The sequence below is a fragment of the Canis lupus genome, chromosome 6 (genome assembly GCF_048164855.1).
Source record: "Canis lupus baileyi chromosome 6, mCanLup2.hap1, whole genome shotgun sequence".
Taxonomy (NCBI): Eukaryota; Metazoa; Chordata; class Mammalia; order Carnivora; family Canidae; genus Canis; species Canis lupus.
The window spans coordinates 14,184,643-14,209,481 of NC_132843.1; the positions used below are offsets into that span (position 1 = coordinate 14,184,643).

The window sequence follows — 24,839 nt, forward strand, 5'->3', positions numbered from 1 at the left end:
GCAATAAAGGTCTAGGTTAGACTCACCAAGAAATGCAATCTGCAGCCTTCCTCCAAGAAAAAAGCGTGGTTGGCCCATATGGGATGGATCGAGCTGGAACATTACAGTCTTCACCAGCTTTCCCAAACTGGAAATTTTCTCCTCTTTCCTGGGCTCTTGCAAGAATTTGGTGATTTGAGAGGAGAGCACGAGTGTCAGTACCTAGGCCCAGAGAAAGATTCGATCACCAGACACCTTCCTGGGAACTCTGTCCGTAGCCACAGCCACCTTGGATCCTCCTGAGAGCTTGGCTTGTGCACCCTCGCCACAGCACACACTGTGCCTCTCCTTTTCCCCCCAAAGGAACACATATCCTTAAAAAGTCCCAAGGTTCAAGTTTTAAAACCAAGAATAAATTAGGCAGATGTATTATGAGGCTTCAATAATGAAAGGCTAATTTAATTTGACATATAATAATAAACACTGCTCAAACTAGAAAAAGAGCCAGTGCAGTGAGGTCCGGGTTTAGGGTTTGACGTGGCATTCATAGCTGCCGGTTACTCATCCATGTGAAATCTCATGTCCTCATGTAGCAACGAGTAGTACAGAAGGACCTACATCAGTATCGTGAAAATGAAATGTGATTATACATATAAAACATTTAGGACAGTGTGTGGCCCGTGGGAAGTGCTCAAGAAACGTCACCTACTAGAATCAGTATTACTGTCACTGTTACTGTCATAACCATCACTATCTTCACACTAGTCAGGAACTGCTGAATACTACCACCTGGCCTTTAGGTACTTGACTAGGTCCTGACAGCGATGCCACACACACTATCTGACTCAGATCCCACACCAGGGCTGTGAAGAAGAACATTCTCCATCATGGCCTGGGATGGGTCTGGGCTTCAGGCTGTTAGAGGTCTCTCACCAGTATGTCTCCCAGACACTTCACCTGCCCAGGCTCACCTTCACCTTCTTTCTGTGTTCCTCTGGAACCTCCCTGTGCCTTACCCAGGCTGCAGAAGAATCAGTCAAGTTTCCTAACTGTCCTTTTACCTTTCCCCCTCCCACCAGCACACCCACCTTCACACCTGCACGCACACACACACAGCACACCCTCATACTCATAGCGCTTTTGAAATTGTTTCAGGTGTCTGTAGTTACTGTTGAGGTGGAAATAGACAGGAGATAAAAGGTTCTCCCTGCCTTTTGCTTCCCCACCCCATCCATTTTTATGCTAAGACCTAGTTGACAAAGAGTGCTGGATAAAACAGATTAATAGCAATGGTAACATGGAATGGATGCTGGATGCCAAAGCCTTGGGGCGTATACAGACCCGAACTAAGGTTTATTTCTAATAAAACATATGACTTGACTCATTAAATCTTTGGAAACTGGGGAAAAGGAGAAACAATCTGCAGTGGCTCAGGACAGTGCCCAGGACAGGTTCCCAGATGCTTTGGGTCCACATACCAATACAATTCTAAAGGAAAGAAGACTAAAGTGCTAAAATATGTTGCCAAGATTTTATTTGCCACTTAAGGATGTATTTTTTTTTAAGATCACCTATCAACAAATCATGACATTAAAAAACAAAGTCTGCAGTCCTTTCCAAGAAGACATTTGGCCATCATACATTCTTTCTTACACACACACACACACACACACACAGAATTGTCCTTATTTTTCTCATTCCACCATAGATCTGTGAAAACCTCTTTCCTGGCCAGCGTCAGATCCCAGACTGGAGATTGGGATCCAGGAGCCCACAGTCCTGTGTCTGCATTCACTGAATTATCCTGGAGAGTCCATTGTGAGACAGCCTCTGTGCTGGCCTGAAGGATCTTTTCTAGAGTGTAGGGGCAACAAGATGAGTGAGACTCATGTTTAAAAAAATTTTTTAAAGTCTCATTTCCAAGATCATGTCACAGTCAAGATAGACACACCAACCCTAAGTGTGGACACAGCAAAAAGCAGGGCTTCAAGGGAGATCTCAACATTCTCCTCACAGCAGTTGATAGAACACTAAAGAAAAAAAAATCAGGGATCCCTGGGTGGCGCAGCGGTTTGGCGCCTGCCTTTGGCCCAGGGCGCGATCCTGGAGACCCGGGATTGAATCCCACATCGGGCTCCCAGTGCATGGAGCCTGCTTCTCCCTCTGCCTATGTCTCTGCCTCTCTCTTTTCTCTCTCTGTGACTATCATAAATAAATAAAAATTTAAAAAAAATCAGTAGGGATGTGGTAAACACTATCAACTAACTTGGCTTACTTGATGTTTATGGACTATTTCACTCAACAGCTATAAATACACTCTTTTCAAGTACATTCCCCAATTTAAACTATATAAGGGGCCAGCAAACAAGTCTCAATGAATTTAAAAAGAACTGAGATTATACAGAGAATGTTCTCTGACCAAAACAAAATTAAATTAGGAATTGATAACAAAAAGATACCTGCAAAATTGCCAAATATTTGGGAGTTAAAGGACACACTTCTCAATAACCCATGGAGCAAAGAAAAAATCGGAAAGGAAATCTGCAGATGTTTCAAAGAAAATGAAAATACAATATATCAAAATCTGTGGGACGCAGCTGAAACAGTGTTTAGACTCCTTTAAAGTGCTTATGTTTGAAAAAAAAAAAAAGTTTTTAAGTTGAAAATCCATGATCTAAGCTTCTACTTTATGTGGGTGGAAGAGGAGCAAATTAATCCCAAAATAAGTAGAAAGAAAGAAATAATAATGACCTGAAAGCAATGAACTAGAAAACAGACAAATGAAAGAGAGGATCAGTGAAACCAGGAGAAAATCAAAGCTGAACTTTCTCCTCCCGATGGAACAAATGCAATTTGTTGTTTGGCAGAGCCCATCATTGCTCATGGAGGCTACCTGATGGGGAGTTGGACATAGACGCTGCCCACTGGCTCAGCTCAGAGCACGACTGTAAGAGAGTCTTGGAAGGCGGTTCCTACCCACCCTGCTTGCATTGCCCACCTTAGATCAGCAGAGGGTTTCCCAAAACACACTCGAAGCTCCATTGTTTCTTTTGTCCACTTCTTGGTTGCCTGCACAGGACACATTTGGTGGAAGTATCCTGGCGTGAGTAACACTCCCATCTCTGCACTGGGTCACCTCTCTGTCCATGCAGACTGCTCCGTATCATATTACATATTGTGTTTTTTAGACTGTAGAGCCAGAGAATGGTGGACACCAGAAGGGAACTTTCAGAGTCATCCAGTTCACGAAAAACTCACTCTGGTCTATGCTTCATGTCTCTATCAGAGTGGCACTGGCTTGGGCCACTAGAGAGAACTCTACACCCTGTTATCGGGAGAAAATTCTACAGCAAAGTAACACTTCTCATGACAAAGATTTTCCTGTTTTGAAGCCAGGTTTTTACCAGCAGAAGTTTCTTGGCCATGAAGCCTCAGTCAATCTTGTGGTTGACGAGAAAGTACTAAGTTGTGAGGTTGAAAGGGGCTATTCCCAAGATTGAGCGTTTGTGCTCTGCCTCCTTTAGGAGAAACCATATCCATGGTGGGGAGGTTCCCACCCCTCCGGCTGATGTGCTTGTGTGCTTCCAGCTGACAGCAGCCGTGAGGCCCAGGGCTTCCAAGGTCTCTGGCGTACGTAGAGTGTGCTGCCCAAACACATATGTGTGTTGCTACCCAACCACTTCTGTGATGTGTCTATTATAATATGGGATTTGCTGCATAGGCTTCAGCCATCTTCTTTCTAGAATCTACTTGTAAAGGAGGTTAAGGCACAATTTAAGCTGAAATTCTTCTCCAAAATATATACACTCTGTTTATCTGACATGCTCTGTTCTGTTTTTATCACAAGCATGCAGGATATAGGGTATTTGCTACAAATCACTCCGTGTGATTTTGGCTTTTCCAAAGAGATGCTTTGAGACTGGGTGCTTAGACTGCAAGACAAATTGCCCCCTGCAACCTGGCTTCTCTACCATCCACCCCACACCAGTCCCCTTAGTCACTCACTTGCAGCCAGAGGATGGCATCCTACACACCAGTCCCACAGGAAAACCCTGAACACCACATGCAAAGAATTCCAGTGACTTGGAAAAATAATGGGGAATAGTGATAAAGGTTATCTCCTTTCATATCAGTCAGTTATCTTGTGGTCTATAAATCCCATTTATCTACTTAACTGGAAGGAAATGCAAGGGGAAAAATACTAAGCAGGTCTTCCATCCGAAGTCCTATTTATACAACTTCCCAGTGAACAGAGATAAAGCATATCAAATGTCCCATCATTATACATTCAGGAATCACAGATCTCAAATGCTGTAAACCAAACTGGAATCAAACCCGCGCACACTGCTGGCAGAAATTAACCAAGTGTATGTCAGCAGGCTCAAGCTGCTCAGACATCGCTGACATTGCCGAAGGGGGTCCCACCAGGTGAATGGAAATCCACACAAAAAACAGCTGTGACAGTCAACTATTTTTCCTTCCAACCTCATTTCTCTCTGGCATCACTGTGGCAGTCTGAGATTTTTAGTTCACTTGTTTCTTGCCTATTATATAAGTCCTGTGAAGGCTGGACCTCTGTCTTCTCTCTGCACTGCTATGTCGTCATCATGTAGCATCATCCCTGGCACATAGTAGGTGTTCTGTGGATGTCTGTTGAGTGAATGTGCAAATGAATATTTATAATGCTCCCTCTTATCATTCCATTTTTACTCTCTTCAGTTGATGGTTTCATCTAAATTATCTCTTCGTCACTAGATTTGAGGTCACTTTTTAAAAATCCATATATAAATATATATATATTTGATGTATATTTGATGTGGGGGAGTCAATTTTACCTTGTCTCCTCGCTCTTTTACTGTAACTTTACCCATCCTTGCCCTCTGGTCTTATTGATACTCCTGTCAAAAGATGTAGGAAAATAGGGACTGTATCCTCAGGTGACCCCAAGACACCCTATGGCTGAAAGGGTAGTGAGTCATCGTTTATGGGAAGAGCCTTCTGCTGCACTTTTTTTTTTTTTTCAGACCCTCCACACGAGGCAAGCTTGTCTTCTCAGGCAATAACCACAAGCTTCTATGCAAGAACCTGCTTCGAAAAAGTTCAGTTTTCAAGTTTTGAGTCATGGAAGCACATCTAATTTATTGCATAGAAATAGAATCAAGAACAGCAAACTCTGGCAAAGTGGTGTTTTGAGCTGTGGCATCCAAGTGAACAAGTCCCAAGTGAACTCATCCTAAAGAAAACTTGTTTTTGAGAATTTCCCTCCCAAGAAAGGCAGTGAAATGTATGAGTCATTTTCAGTAAGATTAAATTACTTTCTTTTTAAAGCAACCAACTATCTACAACTTAGGCAGACTACCTTAACCCAGGGTTGGTAATTGCAAATTCTTGTAAACATATATCAGCTGTCCCTCCCTTTCTCTGCCTGACGCTTTGAATTGTCACAGGAAAGTTATCAGAACATGTAAGCACCCCTCTGGGTTCTCGTAAGAGTGAGAGTGTGTGAGTGTGCATTATGTCCTCAGAGTGCATATATATTCATACACAAACATATACACACATATCCAGAAGTCAGCATTCCAGTACACACTGGAAAGTTACTCATCTAACTGTATTGCCAGAAGGATCTACTCCCTCAGCATTGTGATGGAGCATCTCAATGAGTTGATTTCATTGTGGCAAAGATAACAAGCCTACAGGGAGATGCTGCATTATACACTACTTCTGCAAAACAGCTGCTTTTTATTCTGAATAAGAACAGCTTTTTAAACAGTGCCTTTTCATTCCAGGACAAATGACATGCTTCACTTTTGTGTTTTACATTTCTCTGCTGCTCTTGGGTAAAGAAAACGTTTGCATGACTTGCAAATAACACTCAATTTCTGTTTTGTTAAAAGAAATTGGAAAGCCGGACAGCCAGATGACTGGGGTCATGGCCACGGGCCTGGAGAAGACTGTGCGGGGCTGATTTATGCCGGACAGTGGAATGACTTTCAGTGTGAAGAGGTCAATAACTTCATTTGTGAAAAAGACAGAGAGACAGGTAAGAGGAGAGGGGACCTGCAGGTGACCTGCAGAGCTTATATGCTGTGAAGGGTTGAGATGTGAGGAGTATGAGGTCTCTAAACACAAGCTCCGCAATTGGGTTCCAATCCTGTTGCTGCCCCTTACTAGGGGGGCAGGTTGTTAACCTCAGGGAAATAGTAATAGTATCCTCTTTGTGGGGTCTTCATGAGAGCTTAACTAAGTTAATAAATGTGCCTGGCTTATAGAAAATAAATGTTCAGTGAACTGTTGTAGGTCATTATCTTGTAATATTGTCAGTTAATAAATTTGGTACCAGTGTTACATCTTTTATATAGAGCTCCGTACACAGACAATTTAGGTGGCCAACCATTTAATCCCACATGTATTTATTGAGCATTGGATATGGGCCAGGTGCTGTGCTAGATAATGGAGGGAGATAGTCTATACCCCTTGTAAGCCAGAGGCTTTTGGATGTATATATCTTTTATTTCAAAAGATACTTATCTAAAGCTTCACTTAATACATGACTGTTTTCAGAATGGAGTGTGTTAGTTGTTTTGGGTTATTTTTTTTAAGATTTTATTTATTTGAGAGAGGGAGTGAGCGAGCAGTGGGGAGGGGCAGAAGGAGAGAGAGAGAGAGAGAGAGAAGTAGACTCCCCACTGAGCAGAGAGCCCAACTTGGGACTCGATCCCAGGACCCCAAGATCATGACCTGAGCCTAAGGTAGATGCTTAAACAACTGAGCCACCTGGGTGCCCGAACATCTTAGTTTTCTTCATCAGAACTAGATTTAAACATTTATGGTGGGAGAAGGAGGAAATGGGGAGTGAATCCTAATAAGTATGGATTTCTTTTGGGGTGTGATGAAATGTTCTAAAATTAGATACTACAAAATTGTACAAATTTGTGAATATACTACAAGCCACAAAATTGTGTACTTTCAGTGGGTGAATTATGTCTCATAAAGCCTTTATAAAAATGGTGATGGTAGGGACGCCTGGGTGGCTCAGCTGTTGGGCGTCTGCCTTTGGCCCAGGGCATGATCCTAAGGTCTTGGAATTGAATCCTGCATCAGGCTCCTGAGCTGAAATCAAGTCAGACACCTAACTGACTGAGCCACCCAGGTGCCCCTAGAAAATAGGCTTTTTTCACAGAAGGACTGAGGATATCTTCCAGCCTGCTGTCTGCCCAGTGCACTAGGGGTGGTAGTCTGCCAACAACTGTCTCTCTGATTGCTACAGCCCCACAGGACCCAGGAACCCAAGTCTCCCTGGCCTCTAGAGCCAGGCGATCAAAGGCAAACCCTTGGGCAAAAGCCAAGGTACCAGACATGTATGAAAGCTCCTTTCTAGGAGATACTGGTGCTGTGGAGCCAGGTTGAGGGTCAGAGTAAAGAGGGTGCCGGCCAGTCTCTGTCCCTGTGTGTATTCCAGTGGGCTGCCAGAGATGTGTGTTAAGTTAGGTGCCTGCCCACTGTGCCTACACTTTAATATAAGCAAATGAGCTTCTTGCATGTAAAATCTGGGTGCAATCGGCTGCCTCTGAGTCTGGTCATGGGGTGGGTTTGCTATATAGCCTTGTGGGTTCATAGATACAAGCCCCTTTGGTTTTCAAAGCTCAATATTTTGGGGACTTGTCTCTCAGGTGCAGGTCTTAAAGGTTGGAGTGCCTGATGTGGGGTTTAAACTTTTGACTCCTCAGGGAGAAGCTCTGGGTTTTGAGTTTTCCTGATTGGGGTCTCACTGTGCCAGGCGGTGGGATTTATGGCAAGATTGTGCCCCAGCCTCTCCTACCCACTTTGATGTGCGTGTGTGTGTGTGTGTGTGTGTTTCTTGTTTGCTTAATGTGTAGGAACTGCTCAGCCAAGCTTTAAGTGTTTTTCAGAGACAGCTGTCCCACTTGGTGTGTTTGTGGGACATTCCATCTTGAATCGGAAGCTGTGATTTCTTGTTTAGACATTTTCCACTCTGGTGGCTACAGAGCTTACACTTGTGGTCTCATGGGACTGGATAGATTTGCAGACTTTAAACACTGCTGCCTGAAGGTGTGACCTCCAATCAGCCTGAACCTAGGTGCTGATGGGGATCTTCCCCCTTGGGACACTGCCAGGTCCTGGCACACACTCAACTGTGGGGAGCTATTAAAAATAAAATAGGCTGGTTAAACAATTGGAATGTTTGAGGGACAACCAGGAGCCAGAGTGGGGTTGAGCGATAATGCTCCTCTCCTATCTGAGGCCACTCCTTCAAGACTGAGAAAGGTGGTTGTTCCATTTAATGCATAAAAACCAACACAAAGAGTCAAGCAAAATGAAGAAACAGAGGAAAATGTTCCAAACAAAAGAGCAAGATAAAACTGCAGGGGGGATTTAAAAAAACCCTCTTCATGAAATGGAAATAAGTAGCTTAACTGATAAAGCACTCACAATAATGGTCATAAAGATGCTCCCTGGGAGACCGGGGAAGATGATGGAATAGGAGGATCCTAAGTTCACCTTGTCACAAGGACACACCAAGGTAGCAGCTACTTCTATGCTATGAACTCCGAAAACTGGCAGAACAGACCTTCCCCAGCTAATCAGAGAGAGGAGGCCACATCATAAAAGGTAGGAGGGCCAGAGGTGTGGTTGGAAGCCAACCCCCCACCGTCACCGTGACGAACCGAAAATGGGAGGGACATCACCAGCATGGTGAGGCGGGCGAGAGGATCAGACTCCACACCCGGCACCTGCGGCACCAGGACCTTCACCAGGAAGATGGGAAGACGAGTCTTCATAACATCTGGCTTTGAAAATGAGTGGGACTTAAACTCCGGGAGAGCTGGAGAGCAATAGGAAACTGAGTCCCGGGATCCCTGGGTGGCGCAGCGGTTGGGATCCCTGGGTGGCGCAGCGGTTTAGCGCCTGCCTTTGGCCCAGGGCACGATCCTGGAGACCCGGGATCGAATCCCACGTCGGGCTCCCGGTGCATGGAGCCTGCTTCTCCCTCTGCCTGTCTCTGCCTCTCTCTCTCTTTCTCTCTCTCTGTGTAACTATCATAAATAAATTTAAAAAAAAAATTAAAAAAAAAAAAGGAAACTGAGTCCCCACCCTTAAGGAGCCAGCATACATAATAACTCTGCCCATAATAACTCTGCCCAACAGAAGCCGCTGTTTGAAAGTGACTAACCTTTCACTAATCTTAGAACATGTGCTAAAAGGGCAGGGATCAGAAGATTTCTCTAAGAACAAAAGTGCTGGTGGGCACTATTTCTCTTTTTCCCAGCCTAGATAGCCAAGGCTTGTGGGAGCCAGTGCTAACACTCTCCATCTACCTTACATCCTCTACCCTGGCATTCGCCTGCAGACCCCCCCCCCCCACACACACACACACAACCCACTCACACATCTCCACAAGCATTCCTCCAAAGCAGCTCCTACCCTGCCACATCTGGCAGCCCTGGCCAGGACAGTACTACTCCAAAGTGACTCCTGTCCTGGGGAGGTGAGGAGATAACTCCACACACCAGTGTACCTGCAGTTCCTACAACTGGGCTTCTTAGCTGGCTGCACAGGGATCAAGGCCTGCCTTTTGGGGCACCTGCAGCTGTGGAAGAAAGGCTCATGGTGGACAACTAGCCTGACTTCTGGTCCTACCTATTAGTGAACTCATGGTGGCTGCTGACAGGCCTCTCAACAGCACAGGGAGCAAACTCTGCTCAGCGCACCCACAGCAGGCAAAGTAGGTCATTGTAGCTGGCTGTGTTGAAAGCAGTCACAGCTCAGCCACAATAGGAGGGCACCCCTGGAGCGCCAGGTTCTGGTGACCGGGGGCAGGGTTGTGGTGGTAGTGATGGATTGCACTGTAGCACACCATAGGACGTCTACACAAGGCCACTACTTTCAAGATCAAGAAATGAAGCTTCCCTTCCTAATACATAGAAACAAATATAGTTAGAATGAGGAGCCAGAGGGATATGGCCCAAATAAAAGAACAAGATAAAATCACAAAGAGCTAAATGAATGGACATAAACAATATGACTGATAAAGAATTCAAAGTAATGGTAGTCTCTGCACTTGAGAAAACAGTGGACGAACTCTGTGAGAACTTCAATAAAGAAATAGAAAATATAAAAAGAAGCAATTGGACCTAAAGAATTCAGTAACAAAGAATACACTAGAGGGAATCAATAGCAGATCAGAGGATGGATGCACAAGTACAGATCAGCAATCTGGAAGACAGGGTAATGGAAAGAAAGCAGCCAAGCTGAAGAGCAAGAAGGAAAAAGAATAAAAAGTGAGAGGAGGTTAAAGGGACCTTTGTGCCATCATCCAGCATGATATTATGCACATTATAGGGATCCCAGAAGGAAAAGAGAAAACGGCAGAACACTTACCTGAAAACTTCCCTAATCTAAGGAAGGAAACAGACATCCAAGTCCAAGAAGCACATAGAGCCCCTTATAAGATGAACCCAAGGATATCTGTACCAAGACACATTACTTTTTAATTGTTATGAGAATTTATGGACTAAGTGGATGATGGGTATTGAGAGGGGGCACTTGTGATGAGCACTGGGTGGTGTTATATGTAGGTGATGAATCACTAAATTCTACACCTGAAACCAGTTTTACCATACATGTTAACTTACTAGAATTTAAGTAGTAAATATGTGAAAAAAAAATAAAAGCAACAACAGAAATGAAAAGTTATTTGCAAGGGAAACCCCATAAGCCTTATTCAGAATTGGAGAGAGATAATTTCCCAGATAATCAAAAGCTTAAAGGAGTTCATCACCACTAAACCAGCCTTACAAGAAATGTTAAAGAGACTTCCGTAAGCTAAAAAAGAGTGCTAATTAGTAACAAGAAAACATACAAAAGTATAAATCTTACTGGTAAAGGTAAATAGTAAAGATGGTAGATTAATTCCTTATAAAGCTGGTGAAGGTTAAAAGACAAAAGTAGTAAAAATAACTATATAATAAAGGAAACACAAGATAAAAAGAAATGTGAAATCAAAAACAAAATGTGGGAAGTGGGAGTAAAAATGTAGAGCTTTAGAATGCAAACTTAAGTTGTTATCAAGTTAAAATAGATGGTTATAAATATAAGGAGTTATATGTAAGTTTCATGGTAACAATAAAGCAAAACCTATAGTTGATACACAAAAGAAAATCTAAGCATACCACTAAAGAAGGTCATCAACTCACAAAAGAAGAGAGCAAGGGAAGAAGAAAGGAATAGAGAGGAACTATAAAACAAGCAAAAAAGCAATTTTTTAAATGACAGTAAATATATGCCTATCAACAATTGCTTTAAATGAATTAAATTCTCCTATCAAAAGATACGGAGTAGCTGAATGGATAAGAAAACAAGATTCATGTGTATGCTGCCAACAAGACACTTACTTCAGACATAAAGATACAGGCTGAAAGTGAAGAGATGGAAAAACAAAAACCAGAATATGGGATAGCTATATTTATATCAGACAAAATAGGCTTTAAACAAAGACCGTATAAGAGACAAAGAAGGGCATGACATAATAAAGGGGTCAGTCCAATAGGAGGATATAACATTTGTAAATATTTATAGAGCACCTAGATATATGAAACAAATATTAAGAGACCTAATAGCAACACAATAGCAATAGATACCAAAAACCAGACTTTAATACCCCACTTAAATCAGTGTATAGATCATCCAAACAGAAAATCAATGAGGAAATATCAGCCTTAAACAAAGTATTAGACCAGATGGACTTAACAGACATATACCAAACACTCCACCAAAAATCAACAGAATAGGGACACATGGGTGGCTTAGTGGTTGAGCATCTGCCTTTGGCTCAGGTCGTGATCCCGGGGTCCTAGAATCAAGTCCTGTATTGGGCTCCCCACAGGGAGTTTGCTTCTCCCTCTGCCTATGTCTCTGCCTCTCTCTCTTTGTCTCTCATGAATAAATAAAATCTTTTTAAAAAATCAACAATACACATTCTTCTCAATTGTACATGATCATTCTCCAGGATAGATTATATATTAGGCCACAAAACAAGTTTCAATAAATTTAAGGAGACTGAAATCATATCAAACATCTTTTCTTACCACAATGATATAAAGTTAGAAATCAATTACAAGAAGAAAACTGGAAAACTCACTAATATGTGAAGATTAAATGACATGCTATTAAACAAGCAGTGGACCAAAGAAAAAAGAGATCAAAAAATTCCTTGAGACAAATGAAAATGGAAAAACAGCATACCAAAACTTACAGAATGCAACAAAAGCAATTCTAAAAGTTCATGGCAATAAATGCCCACCTCCATAAGCAAGAAAAACTCAGATAAACAACCAAAGTTTACATCTCAAGGAACTAGAAAATGAAGTCCAGAGTTAGTAGAAGGTAGGAAATAATAAAAAGAACAAAGGCATGCAATGCAGACTAAGAGGACAATACAAAAGCCCAATGAAAAGAAGAGCTGGTTCTATAAAAGGATAAACGAAATCAACAAAACTATAGCTAGACTCACCAGGAAAAAAAGAAGGCAGACTCAAGTAAAATCAGAAATGAAAGTAGAGATATTACAACTGATACCATGGAAATATAAGAATCATAAGAGACTACCATGAACAATTATTGACAACAAATTTGACAAGCTAGGAGAAATGGATAAATTTCTAGAAATATAAACCTACCAAGACTGAATAACAAAGAAAATAGAATATGTGAAGAGACAAATTATTAGTAAGGAGACTGAATCAGTAATTAAAAACCTCCCAACAGAAGTCCAGGACCAGATGGCTTCACTGGTGAATTCTACCAAGCATGCAAAGAATTAATATTAACCTTCTCAACTTTTCAAAAAAAAAATTGAAGAAGAGAGAATGCTTCTAAGCTCATTTTACAAAGCCAGCATGATCTTGATACCAAAAACCAGACAGATACACTACAAGAGTATTACAGACCAACAGCCCTGGTGAACATAAATGCAAAAATCCTAAAAAAAATATTAGCAAACTGAATTCAATAGTATATTAAAAGAATCATACACCATGATCAAGTGGAATTTATTTCAGGGAGGCAAGGATGGTTCAATATCCACACATCAATTAATGGGATACATTAACAAAATGAAAAACAAAAATAATATATCTCAATAGATGGAGAAAAGCATTTGACAAAATTCAGCCTCCATTTGTAATAAAATAACTCTCAACATAGTGGATATAGATTCCTCAGCATAATAAAGGTCATATGTGACAAGCCCATAGCTAACATCATAATCAGTGGTGAAAAGCTGAAAGCTTTTTCTCTAAGATCAGGCACAAGAAAAGGATATGGCCATTCTTGCCACTTTTATTCAATGTGGTATTAGAAGTCCTAGCCTGAGAAATTAGGGGTGGAGGTGGGTGGGAGGGAGAAATGAAAGGCATCCAGATTAGAAAGGAAGAAGTAAAACTGTCACTATTTGCAAATGACATGATTTTATATATAGAAAATCCTAGACTACACACACACACACACACACAAACACAAAACCAAACTATTAGAACTAATAAATGAATCCAGCAAAGTTACAGGATACAAAACCAGTATACCAAAATCTGTTACATTTCTATATACTAATAATGAATAAGAAAAATTAAGAAAACATCTTGACTTACAGTGGCATCAAAGAGAATACCTAATAATTAACCAAGGAGGTGAAAGATTATGAGACTGAAAACTATGAGACCCTGCTGAAAGAAAATGAAGATGACATAAATAAATGCAAAGATATTCCATGCCCATGGACTGGAAAGATATTGTTAAAATGTCTATGCTATCCAAAGCAATTCAGTCCTGTCCCTATCAAAATTCCATAGGGATCTTTCACAGAAATAGAATCCTAAGATTTGTGTGGAACCACAAAGACCCCAAAGAGCCAAAGCAATCATGAGAAAGAATAAAAAAGCTAGAAGCATTTTGCTCTGTGATTTCAAACATATTGCAGAAGCATAGTAATGAATACAGTATGGTATTGGCATAAAAACAAATAGATCAATGGAACAGAATAGAGAGCCCAGAAATAAACCCACACATATGTGGTCCATTAACTGACAAAGGAGCCGAGAATATACAGCAGCAAAAGGACTGTATCTTCAATCAATAGTGTTAGGCAGACCAGACAGCCATATGTGAAAGAATGAAGTGTACATCATACACAAAAATTAACTCAAAATTGGGCAGCCTGGGTGGCTCAGCGGTTTAGTGTCTGCCTTTGGCCCAGGGCGTGATCCTGGAGACCCAGGATCAAGTCCCACGTCAGGCTTCCTGTGTGGAGCCTGCTTCTCCCTCTGCCTGTGTCTCTGCCTCTCTCTCTCTCTCTCTCTGGGTTTCTCATGAATAAATAAATAAAATCTTTAAAAAAATTAACACAAAATGTATTAAAGACTTAATTCAAGACTTAAAACCACAAAACCCCTCAAAGAATACATAGGCAGTAAACTCCTTGGCATCAGTCTTGGTGATGATTTTTTTAATCTGACACCAAAAGCAAAGGCAGCAAAGGCAAAAATAAACAAATGGGACTACATCAAACTTAGAAGCTTCTACACAGCAAAGGAAACCATAAAAAAAGGTAGCCCAAGCCTCCACTGATAGATGAATGGATAAAGAAGATGTGATACACACACACACACACACACACACACACACACACACACGAATACTATTCAGCCATAAAAAGAATGAAATCTTGCATTTGCAGTATCATGGATGGAGCTGGAGGGTATAATGCTAAGCAAAATAAGTGAGAGAAAGACAAATGCAATTATTGACAAATATGATTATTCCACACTCATGTGGAATTTACGAAACAAAACAAATGAACAAATGGAAAAAGAGAGACAAAGCAAGGAATGGACTCTTAAACTATAGAGAACAAACTGATAGTTACCAGAGGGGAGGGGGGGCATAGGTGAAGGGGGTTAAGGAGAGCACTTGTCCTGATGAGCACCAGGTGATGTATGGAAGTGTCGAATCACTGTAGTGTACACCTGAAACTAATATAACACTGTTAACTAGCTGGAATTAAAATAGAAACTTTAAAAAGTTATAAGAAAAAAATTTTTTCTAACTACTTATGATAACAGATGTTAAATACACTTACTGTCGTGATCATTTCACAATATATACAAATATCAAGTCATATTGTACACCTGAAACTAATGTTTATGTCAGTTATATCTCAATTTTTAAAAAAGGAAGAAATTACTTTTTTCTTCTAGAGGTTGTGAAGTGACCCAGACTTGTCATTTGGTTTGCCTTGTTTGGCCATTTGAGATCTGAGTTGAGCCCAGAATAGGCTTCTTCAAAAAGAAATTTACCTTTAGTCAATCTGAATAGGAACTTATAGGCATTTCTTTGAAAAAATAATTGAATGATGTATTTTGGAATCTTTCCTATAAAAAAATACATGTTCCTTTTTTGAATTATACATTACATTATTCTTTAAGAAAAACTAATGCCCATTATTTTCCCTCTCTTTTAGTACTATCATCTGCATTATAATGGACTGTGATGTAAAAACGAGCAAATTTCTGGATGGTTCTCAAAGGCAAAAAAGGATACTTCTTTCTGATTGTATCACCTCCTCCAGATTGGAAAAAAAGCACTGAAAACCAATTACTGAAAAAATTGACATCTGGTTATCTTTACCATCCTTCGTTACTCAAGGACTTCAGGACTAAAATGTTCCCCCAGTATATGACATATTGATTTTCAGTATGCAAATGGACTGAATCACATATATTTTTCTCAACCAGTAACTGCACAATTATGCAAATCACATCTTCCAAAGTATGGATTGCTCCAATCAGAAAAAAGGCTATCATTGGTTGTTGAGTTCTAGGAAGAACTTAAACTGTACTGTGTAAACAGTACCTTACATTTCTAAAATCCCAAATGTAAGAAAAATATGCAGACATACAGATATATAGGTCAACTTAGTAATAATATGAAATATACTTAAAGAGCTTTTAAAACTTTGTATTTTTGTACAAAATATTTGCCTTTTTACAATTTTTTCCTTTTCTTCCTTTTTTTTTTTTGTCATTTTACCAATATAATACATGGAGCCAAAGAAAACAATAATGGTACTAATAAAAAAACTCCTAGGGTTTCTTGTCAGATTTAATTCTACCCAATGGCAAAGAATTTTTTTCAGTTGTGGTTTTAAAAGAATAATTAAATATATGTGTGGATATATATATATTTTTTAATGTAGCATTTCCTCAGAGGAGTCAATCACTTGAAATGTCTACAAATATCCTTGCAGGGTTTGCCAGGGTAGGTCAAGCCTGAGTATATACATGGCTCAGTCAAGTGGGCGGCATATCGAGCTCATCACCAGCCAACGTTCTTGCTGTGTGTGCCTGGCCGGGCCCAGAGGAAGTGGTCAACTCAGGATGTGCTTCTACTTCATTTTGGTGGAGTTAGGGGTGGTGGAGAGGTATCTGTTGGAAAAGAGAGCGTTTAGAAAGCCCTGTTTTATGGCTGAGGTATGAATGTGCTTGGTATCAGACCCGTAGTCGAGCTGCTAGTGACCGTCAGGACAGTATGGCGTCATACCAACCAATGGCAGAGATGCGAGAAAGGTAGGGACAGCTATATGCTACCTGGAAAGTTTATATTTCCTTAATTCAGGTTCCAAAAAACAACTCCAAGGCACAGGCAGGATGAAATGCAAGAGTAAGCTTTTGGCTACTACGTTGAACTGTTGGCAAAGAACCTTTCCTCTGAGCCCATCCTCCTCCTACTCTTGACTTGCCATTGAAAACTCTAACATGGAATGTGCTGAAAATAGGCCTTAGATAAAATTGATGCTCCAAGGCAAGATTTCCATCCAGCAGAATTCCCCCTCCTCCCCTTCCAAGGAGCTCCCCAGGCAGTGCTGCTACCTATCCCAAATAAAATGATAAAAGAATAAAGACAGAGTTTGACTTTCACACCTGCAGCTGTGTGGACTATGTTGTCTTACCCCTGGTCACCATTCATACCATCCCCCATCTCTGCCGCCAAAAATGACCATCTTGTCAGCACCTTTATGCCCTACTGTCCTGTCCATGGGGCCTGGTCAGGTTGGCAGGACCCACCGTCACCTGGGCTCTGTGATGCCAGATAAGCGCTGGACTCCAGTATGTCTTCAGGCTCAAGACATTTCATAGATTAAACCAAGTCTTTTTCATCCTTTTCCTGTTTAAGTGTCAGTTAAGGTCCGTGCCTAGAAGCAATTTAAACGTCTGATGCCACCACGAGAAGGGAAGAGTGCAAGCTCCCAGAGCCAAGGTTGTTGCTCTCCCAGCCCTTACCTTGCAGGGCTGTCATCACCAGGCACTAGAGAAGTGCTAGAGGCAGCCAGTTGCACGCCACCTCCCAAGAGCCCTGTGAAGCAGGCCTTGCAACTCTCCCCATGGACAGAAGAGGGGAAGGTCTCAAAGAGGTGACATGGTTTCCTGGGTCACACCATTGCCAAGGAGTAAGACAGGAATCAGGCTTGAGCTCTGAAAATGTTTTAATGTTCTTTAGGAACCAGGGTCCTTCTTAATAACACACTGAACAAAATCAAACAAGTATCACACATGATGCCTCATGTACTTCTCTGTACATTTAGCTATTTATACACCAGGCTTCTGTTCACCTACTCACAACCATGCTGCTCTTTTGGGAGGAGAGATATAGTGAACTATGATGAGGTCTTCAGGCACCTGATTTGCTACATGCTGAGCGAAGAAGGAAACGTTTTTCTTCCTAAATGGCTCTTGAAAGAATGAATGCACAGCCAGGAAGAAAAAACCCTTTCTTTTCCTTTTCTATTATCAATGTTCATCAGTGCTCCCCTACGACTCTTCCAATTTATAGGAGTTAAAATTTAAGCTAAAGCAGACAATAAATGGTAATAGCCACCCCCCATTTAAAAAACCAGATGTTTAAGGAAGTAGGAAGCTATATAAATCAGATAACAATGCCAAGCATGTTTTTTGCCTCAGATGACAAAGCTGGACTCTTCTTGAAAAAGTAAGCATATTAACTCACTCATGACTCAAGTCATTCAAGAATGATAACAGTTAAAATATGTTTGGCATTTTTGCATACATTATCTCTTCTAATCTTCATGCAAAACTTACTGTCCTTTATCTTTTTAAAGATTTTATTTATTTGAGAGAGAGAGCATGAGTGGGGTGAGGGGCAGAGGGAGAGAGATAATCACAAGCAGGCTCCCTGCTGAGGATGAACACGGCCCCCCATCCCCAACTCGGGGCTTAATCTCACAACCCCGAGATCATGAACTGAGCTGAAATCACAAGTCAGAGCCTTAAGTGACTGAGCCACCCAGGTGCCCCTTGTCCCTACTTTAGAAATGAGGAAACAGGTTATTTGGAAGACTTGTTGCCCACATAGCTGTTACAGTTGCCTTCAAAAATGCAATTGTGATCAGGTTCTCATTCTTAATTCAAAATCCAAGTCCATCCTACCCCACATACCCAGCCTAACATCTTCCAAAAGATCCCAGGTTCCCAACCACAGCTCCAGGCTCTCCATCTACAACCCCATCCTCTCCCCGCCCAATGCACCAAAACAGCCTTCCAAGCCACCTGCACTTTTCCCCATGCTCTTTCTGACCCTCATACTCTACCTGGACTCCTTCCCTGTCCTTTATACTTGGAAAGAACCTTCCTTAAGACTCAGCCTCAACATCACTTCTTGTCTGAATCTTTTCCCAACAAACACACCCTGAAAATAGAGTTGATTCCTCTTTCTATGCCAAATACCATGCACAAGTGCTCTATATGAAACGGAAGAAAACTCCTTCACTGTTTTAGATGATCTACAGATTAGTCTCAAGACCTAAAAATGACTGAATTGAGAAGAGAGAAAGGTGAATATGGCCAGTCAGTTACAAATCTTTTAAGAGCACTGAGGAGTGGGAGAGGCCAAGCAGGAGAAATGAAAGAATTAATGTTGCTAATAGCTGGTTATTACACATCCAGTATATTGGATGTAAGTATATTATACATATTATTCCATCAACATGAAGATAGAATGAAAAGAATCAGATATAAAAGAGATTCATTCCATTACCAAAGCATGGTCCTGACTGAGAATAACTTTAGAAACCTTTTCTAAATGGTAGTGTGAAAAAATAAATAAATAAATGGTAGTGTGATCAAGTCTCTCTTCATGTTATACTCAACAATTTTCCAAGTACAGGTAGACTTTCCAATCTTTCTGAGGTGTTTCTCTGTACAATAGTTCCATTTTCCTAGGAAGAATCCCTTAAGGGCATGGTGCCATTTTTATTTTATAAATCACAAAGCAGATGTTGAAAAGATTTTGCTTCACCTGTTCATCTTTTTTCCTCCCTTCCTAGATATTCTCGTTCAAATAAGTACATAGCATGCCCACTTGGGCAAAAATCCAAAGAAAAGCAGGCTTAAGAAAACCAACGTGGACACCCGGGTGGCTCAGTGGTTGGGGCATCTACCTTCGGCTCAGGGTGTGTTCCAGGAGTCCCAGGATCGAGTCCCGCATTGGGCTCCCTGCATGGAGCCTGCTTCTCCCTCTGCCTATGTTTCTGCCTCCCTCTCTCTGGGTCTCTCACGAATGAATAAAATCTTAAAAAAAAAAAAAAGAAAAAAAGAAAGAAAGAAAACCAACTTTAGGGCTCCTTGATGGCTGAGTTGGCTAAGTGTCTGCTTTTGGTTCAGGTCATGATCCCAGGGTCCTGGGATGGAGTCCCACCCTAGGCTCCCTGCTCAACAGAGAGTTTGCTTCTCCCTCTCTTTCTGCCCCTCCCCCACTTGTGCATGCTCTCTCTCTCAAATAAATAAAATCTTTAAAGAAAAATGGGCATAACCAAAGGGTCTCAATTTAGTCTTCTATGACTATGGAGAATTGTCCTTTGGCTAGTCTTCTAATCTTTGGTGCCAGAGTTTGCTATATTCTTTACATGTCACTCATTGCCGTGACCCACCAAATCATGTCTGGAAAGCTGCAGGGAATTATAAGCTTCTTAAGATCAATTCCTGTGCCATGCATGGAGCAGGAGCCACGCCAGGCCTGACATAAGCTCAAAATCCTGGCTATATAGTAGCTATAAAAGCACCTACTGTAGATTAGGAACTTGACATATCTATATCCAATCCCTATGCAAGAAAATGAAAGATCTGATTAAATAATTTCCAAAAAACTGGGCTTTGAACCCATGGTCACCTAACTTCCTGCCCTCTATATACTCTCCTATAACTCCCAACTGAGAGCCTAGGCTTTGCACATTACATTTTGGTTTTTGGCACAAGAAATCTCAAGCCACCAAGATTACTTCTCTCTTTCTAACAGAACCGGAGAGATAATGTAGGAATCCTGATTTGCACAGTTTAGATAAAAGTGCTAGACCAATCCCTTCGATACTGATGAGCAAAGAGGCTTAAGTTGACTTGGCACCAAATGCCACAGATGTTCAAAGAGGTTAGTTTGAAGAAACCACCCTAGATGTTAGAGTAGCTGGACCTCTCACAGAATTTTCTGATATAATTAGTGGCAAATGAGGAGAAATGGGCTTTGGAGCCAAATGGGCCAAGTTTGGAATCCTGCTTTCTACTTCCGGGCACAATGCTCAAACAAGAGGCAAGTAATTCTCTCCCCTCATTTCCCTCCTTTGTCCAGCAGGCCCTCTGGTCACATACAGCATTGGTCTAGAACTGGTTCAGAACTGGCATTACCTGTCCTGATATCATAAGGGAAACTGCACTGACAGCTCACTGATAATGCATCCTTTCAAAATATGAGATGGGGGACGCCTGGGTGGCTCAATGGTTGGGCATCTGCCTTCGTTTCAGGGTGTGACCCTGAAGTCCCGGGATCAAATCCCACATTGGGCTCCCCGCATGGAACCTGCTTTTGCCTCTGCCTGTGTCTCTGTCTCTCTCTGTGTGTCTCTTATGAATAAATAAAATCTTTAAAAAAAATTTTTTTAAATACAAAATGGGGGTGACATGGCAAGAAACTAAAATTGTGAGATCTCTTCTCCCTTACATCAGTAATACTGAAAAACAAAAACAAAAACGTATCTTTTTCTGCCATCCCTTCTACTGGGTATCAGAGTAGAGGCTCCTATGAATTTGTATTAATTACAGACCTGGCTGTTGAAATAAAGACCCCAAATAATGAGCCAAAAAAAGATGGAGGCTTCTTTCCCTCGCATCTAACTCTGCACAAGAGCAGCCCAGGGGGCCACCCTCCTGGTGTCTTCTTGCTTTGCCATCCTGAAGCTATTCCCCTGAGGTATGGACCAAGAAGGCTCAGCACCACACCCACATTCCAGGAGGCAGGCTTGGGGAGAGGTGAGGAAAGAAGTTAATCCCTTTAAGGGCAGAAAGTCTATAGCTAGAACTCCATCAAACAGCCTCACTTAATTGCAAGGGATGCTGGGAGATGCAGTCTCTAGCTGTGAAATAGTCACATGTCAAGCTAAAAATTCCATTGTGATAAAAGGGAGAATGGATATGGGAGGAGGGGGGACTATAAATAGTAGTTGTACCACCAAATCTGCTCACACTAATTCCCCTCCTGTGCAATCTGTTTTCCACCTTGCCCTTGTAGGGAGACTTTGGTGGGCTAAATTACTCGCTCCAATTCCTCTACCTCCTGTATCCACCCCTTTCCCATGCAAGCCAGCAATTTCCCCACCTCTCTGGGAGGAGGGGCTCTTCCTGCCTCTTGACTTTGGGCTCAGCCATATGATTTGCTTTGGCCATTATTGGTGGGTGTGACATGACCAAAGGCTTAAGAAGTGCTAAGGTCACTGCCCTCTTACACATCAGCCATCACCTTGAGGAGGGGGCTTCCCTGGTAGCTGCTGCCCTTGCAGCCTGGGCTATAGAAAGAACACACATAGGGCACCTGGGTGGTTAAGTTGGTTAAGAGTCTGCCTTCAGCTCAAGTCATGATCCCAGGGTCCTGAGATAAAGTCCCACATTGGTCTCCCTGCTGAGCAGAGAGTCTGCTTCTCTCTCTCCCTCTGCCCATGCTGTCTCTCTCTCACTCTCTCTCACTCACATTCACGCTTGCACCCTCTCTCAAATAAATAAATAAGATCTAAAAAGAAAAGGAACACATATAGAACAAAACTGCCCCCACTAAGACATACCTGCAACAAGCAGCAAAACCACCTCAACCTTCAGAGCCTGCAGGAGAGTCACCCAGCCAACCCACAGACCCATGAAATGTATATTTCATTGAGATTTGGAGGTTGTTTATTACACAGCATTATTGGAGCAAGAGCTAACTGATATGGGTCCTTGAGTCTAACCCAGTTCTACATATGGCTATTTTCTGTTTGTCCCTCCAGATCCCTTTTCCAGCATTCTCTGGACTTTGGAAGGTTAAATCTTTATGGATTTCCTTGGTTTCTGGCTTCCAATTGGTTTGGACAATGAAAAGCACTGGCAGGAGAGAAATAGCAAAGTGGAGCATTTATTTCCCTGACCATCTCCCTGCATCTCTCTACCAAAGGCCACATCTCTTGTTAGGTGGTCCAGCTCTCTCCCTGGGTCCAGGAGTGGCAAATTCCTCCTGCCCCCAGTAATGGCTTACAGCTGCACTAGGTCCAAGATTCTATACTAGCCTTTATAGTTTTCCGTAAACCTGCCACAGCTTTGTCAGTTACCCCTTTATTATACTCTCCTCCATTACCCAGCTTGACTGTGCCATCTTTTCCTTTTTGGACCCTGATACCCTTTCTGCTTTCACCCCATCACCCCCTCTATGCCTCTACCCTGCCAAGTAGTGTGTCCCCCACCTCTTCTTCAAGGGTCCAAACATGACTCCCCTTTCAAGGCATACTCCCTCTTTCAAAACACTTCCTCCAAGATCTCCAGCTCCTAGTGAGTTCTCCCCTCCCTTAATTCCCCCAAGATCAACCACCCAAACCAAATTGTCCATACTTTGCTTTATACCAAAGCACAGCAGTCTGTAAGCTGTGCTCTGGGGAGCCAAGGGATCTTGTGAAGGTGCCACAGCAGTTGGGAGGAGGGTATTTGCAGAGCAAATGGAGCTCCAGATCACTTTTCAGATGGCTTTGAATTTATCTCATATATGAGGTTTCATTTGAGGTTCACTGTTTCAAAAAAAGTTTGAAAACTTTGATGCAGTACACTAATCTTTAATGTTTTATGCATTAAGTCGTACCTCCCCAAAAGAGATAAAATCAATTAAAAAATCTCCAAAATCCAGGAACTTGTATTATCCCTTTGCTATATCTGGATGATGGACAGATGGAAGGATGGAAGCATAGATGGACAGAAACATAGATGTGTAGATGAATGTTATGGAGGGATGGACGAATGGATGCATGCATCCATGGAGAGAGAGAGAGAGAGAGAGAGATGGATGGAGGCATGTATGAGAAGGCTCTGGTGCCATCATAAGCAGTTTCTTCACAGGCTATACCTACTTGCTCATGATCTATAGAAACATGTCTTTTTGCTCCTATACAAATCACCCTGGAAGTATCTCTCCTGAAACTTCAAACTCCAAAAGGTCAACTTAAGGGGAGCTGAAGGTCACAAGGGATGTGGGCAATGCTGCTGAACTCAGTTGCACTAAGCAGCTCCAGATGGCACTAGGATCTGAGGGGAAACTGATGTAAGAGGAATGGCACAAAAGCCTGGAGCTATGGGAATAAAAAAGCAAGAGTCCTAGGGGATGAACAAACATGTCTTTAAAAACCTATAATTCTGGGGACACCTGGGTGGCTCAGTTGGTTAAGCATCCAACTCTTGATTTCAGCTCAGGTCATGATCTCAGGGTCATGAGATGGAGTCCCATGTTGGGCTCCATGCTGAGTGTGGAGCCTGCTTAAGATTCTCTCTCCCTCTCCCTCTGGCGCTCCCCACCACTCACTATCTCCTTCTCTCTTAAAAAACAAAACAAAACAAACACCATGAAAACTGTAATTCTGGCCCCCAAATACTTCCCAGCTCCAATTATGTTTCTCAGCTCTACCATCATGTTCATTGATAGCAAAATGAATAAAGTAATCATTTCTCCCTCACTTAATCAGCATATACAATGGTCATATGTGTTGTAGCATTCATATTACCTTGTTTTTGATGGTGACAATTACTTGTTTCTTAATAACTGTTTGCTTTGCCTCCATTTGAACAATACAATGTGAAAAGAAGCTGTTTTTTTCTCCAATGGTATAGTTTGAGGCCCATTTCATTTATTAGTCTGGATTTCAGTTCCTATAAGATGCCACTTAATAGACACTCTGCAAAGCAATAATCATTTTATACTTAATTTCACTATTTCAACCTTATATCTACTGCTTTTCAGAGTGAGAGGTGCAAGGAATCCCAAATCAACAGGCACAAGGAATTGTAACCAGCACCTTCATCCAGATGCTGACATTTCTCAAAAGGAAAAAAAAAAAGCCTAGAAAAATTAGATGATGGATGGATGACAGATAGAAAGGTAAGATGGCTAGCTAGCTACATGCATACATACATACATGCATACAATGGAAGGGAGAGAGGAAGAGATTGAGGGTTGGCTAAGAGAAAGCTATTAGTTTTTAACCCAGAGTCCATCTGAAAGGGTTTTTTCAGGGGAAAAAAAGCTCTGCCTTCCAAGTCCACTGAAGTCCTCCACTTGCTCCATGAGGAACCTGAATTTTAGATTATGACAGAAAAGGAGAAGCTGGCTCTACTGCACATATCTTGCTGAGAAAATGAAAAAATCATCGCCTCAAATCATTTTTGGTTACTTTTCAACTCTAAAGCTATAGTGTTTGGAAGTTACAGAGCTTCCCA

General features: G+C 41.7%; 1 protein-coding gene and 1 long non-coding RNA gene across 2 annotated transcripts in view; one reads left to right on the forward strand and one right to left on the reverse strand.

The window, feature by feature from the left end:
- Positions 1-16,973, forward strand: part of COLEC12 (collectin subfamily member 12) — a 180,707-nt gene extending 163,734 nt beyond the window's left edge. The window contains exons 9-10 of the mRNA XM_072828975.1: positions 5,877-6,022; positions 15,518-16,973. Of these exons, the coding sequence (XP_072685076.1) occupies positions 5,877-6,022; positions 15,518-15,537 (166 nt within the window). The 3' untranslated portion in view covers positions 15,538-16,973. The remainder of the gene's footprint in view (positions 1-5,876; positions 6,023-15,517) is intronic.
- The window catches only part of LOC140635036 (uncharacterized), a 77,979-nt gene that overhangs the window by 3,954 nt on the left and 49,186 nt on the right, over positions 1-24,839 (reverse strand). The window contains exon 2 of the long non-coding RNA XR_012032380.1: positions 27-201. This is a non-coding gene — a long non-coding RNA (uncharacterized lncRNA). The remainder of the gene's footprint in view (positions 1-26; positions 202-24,839) is intronic.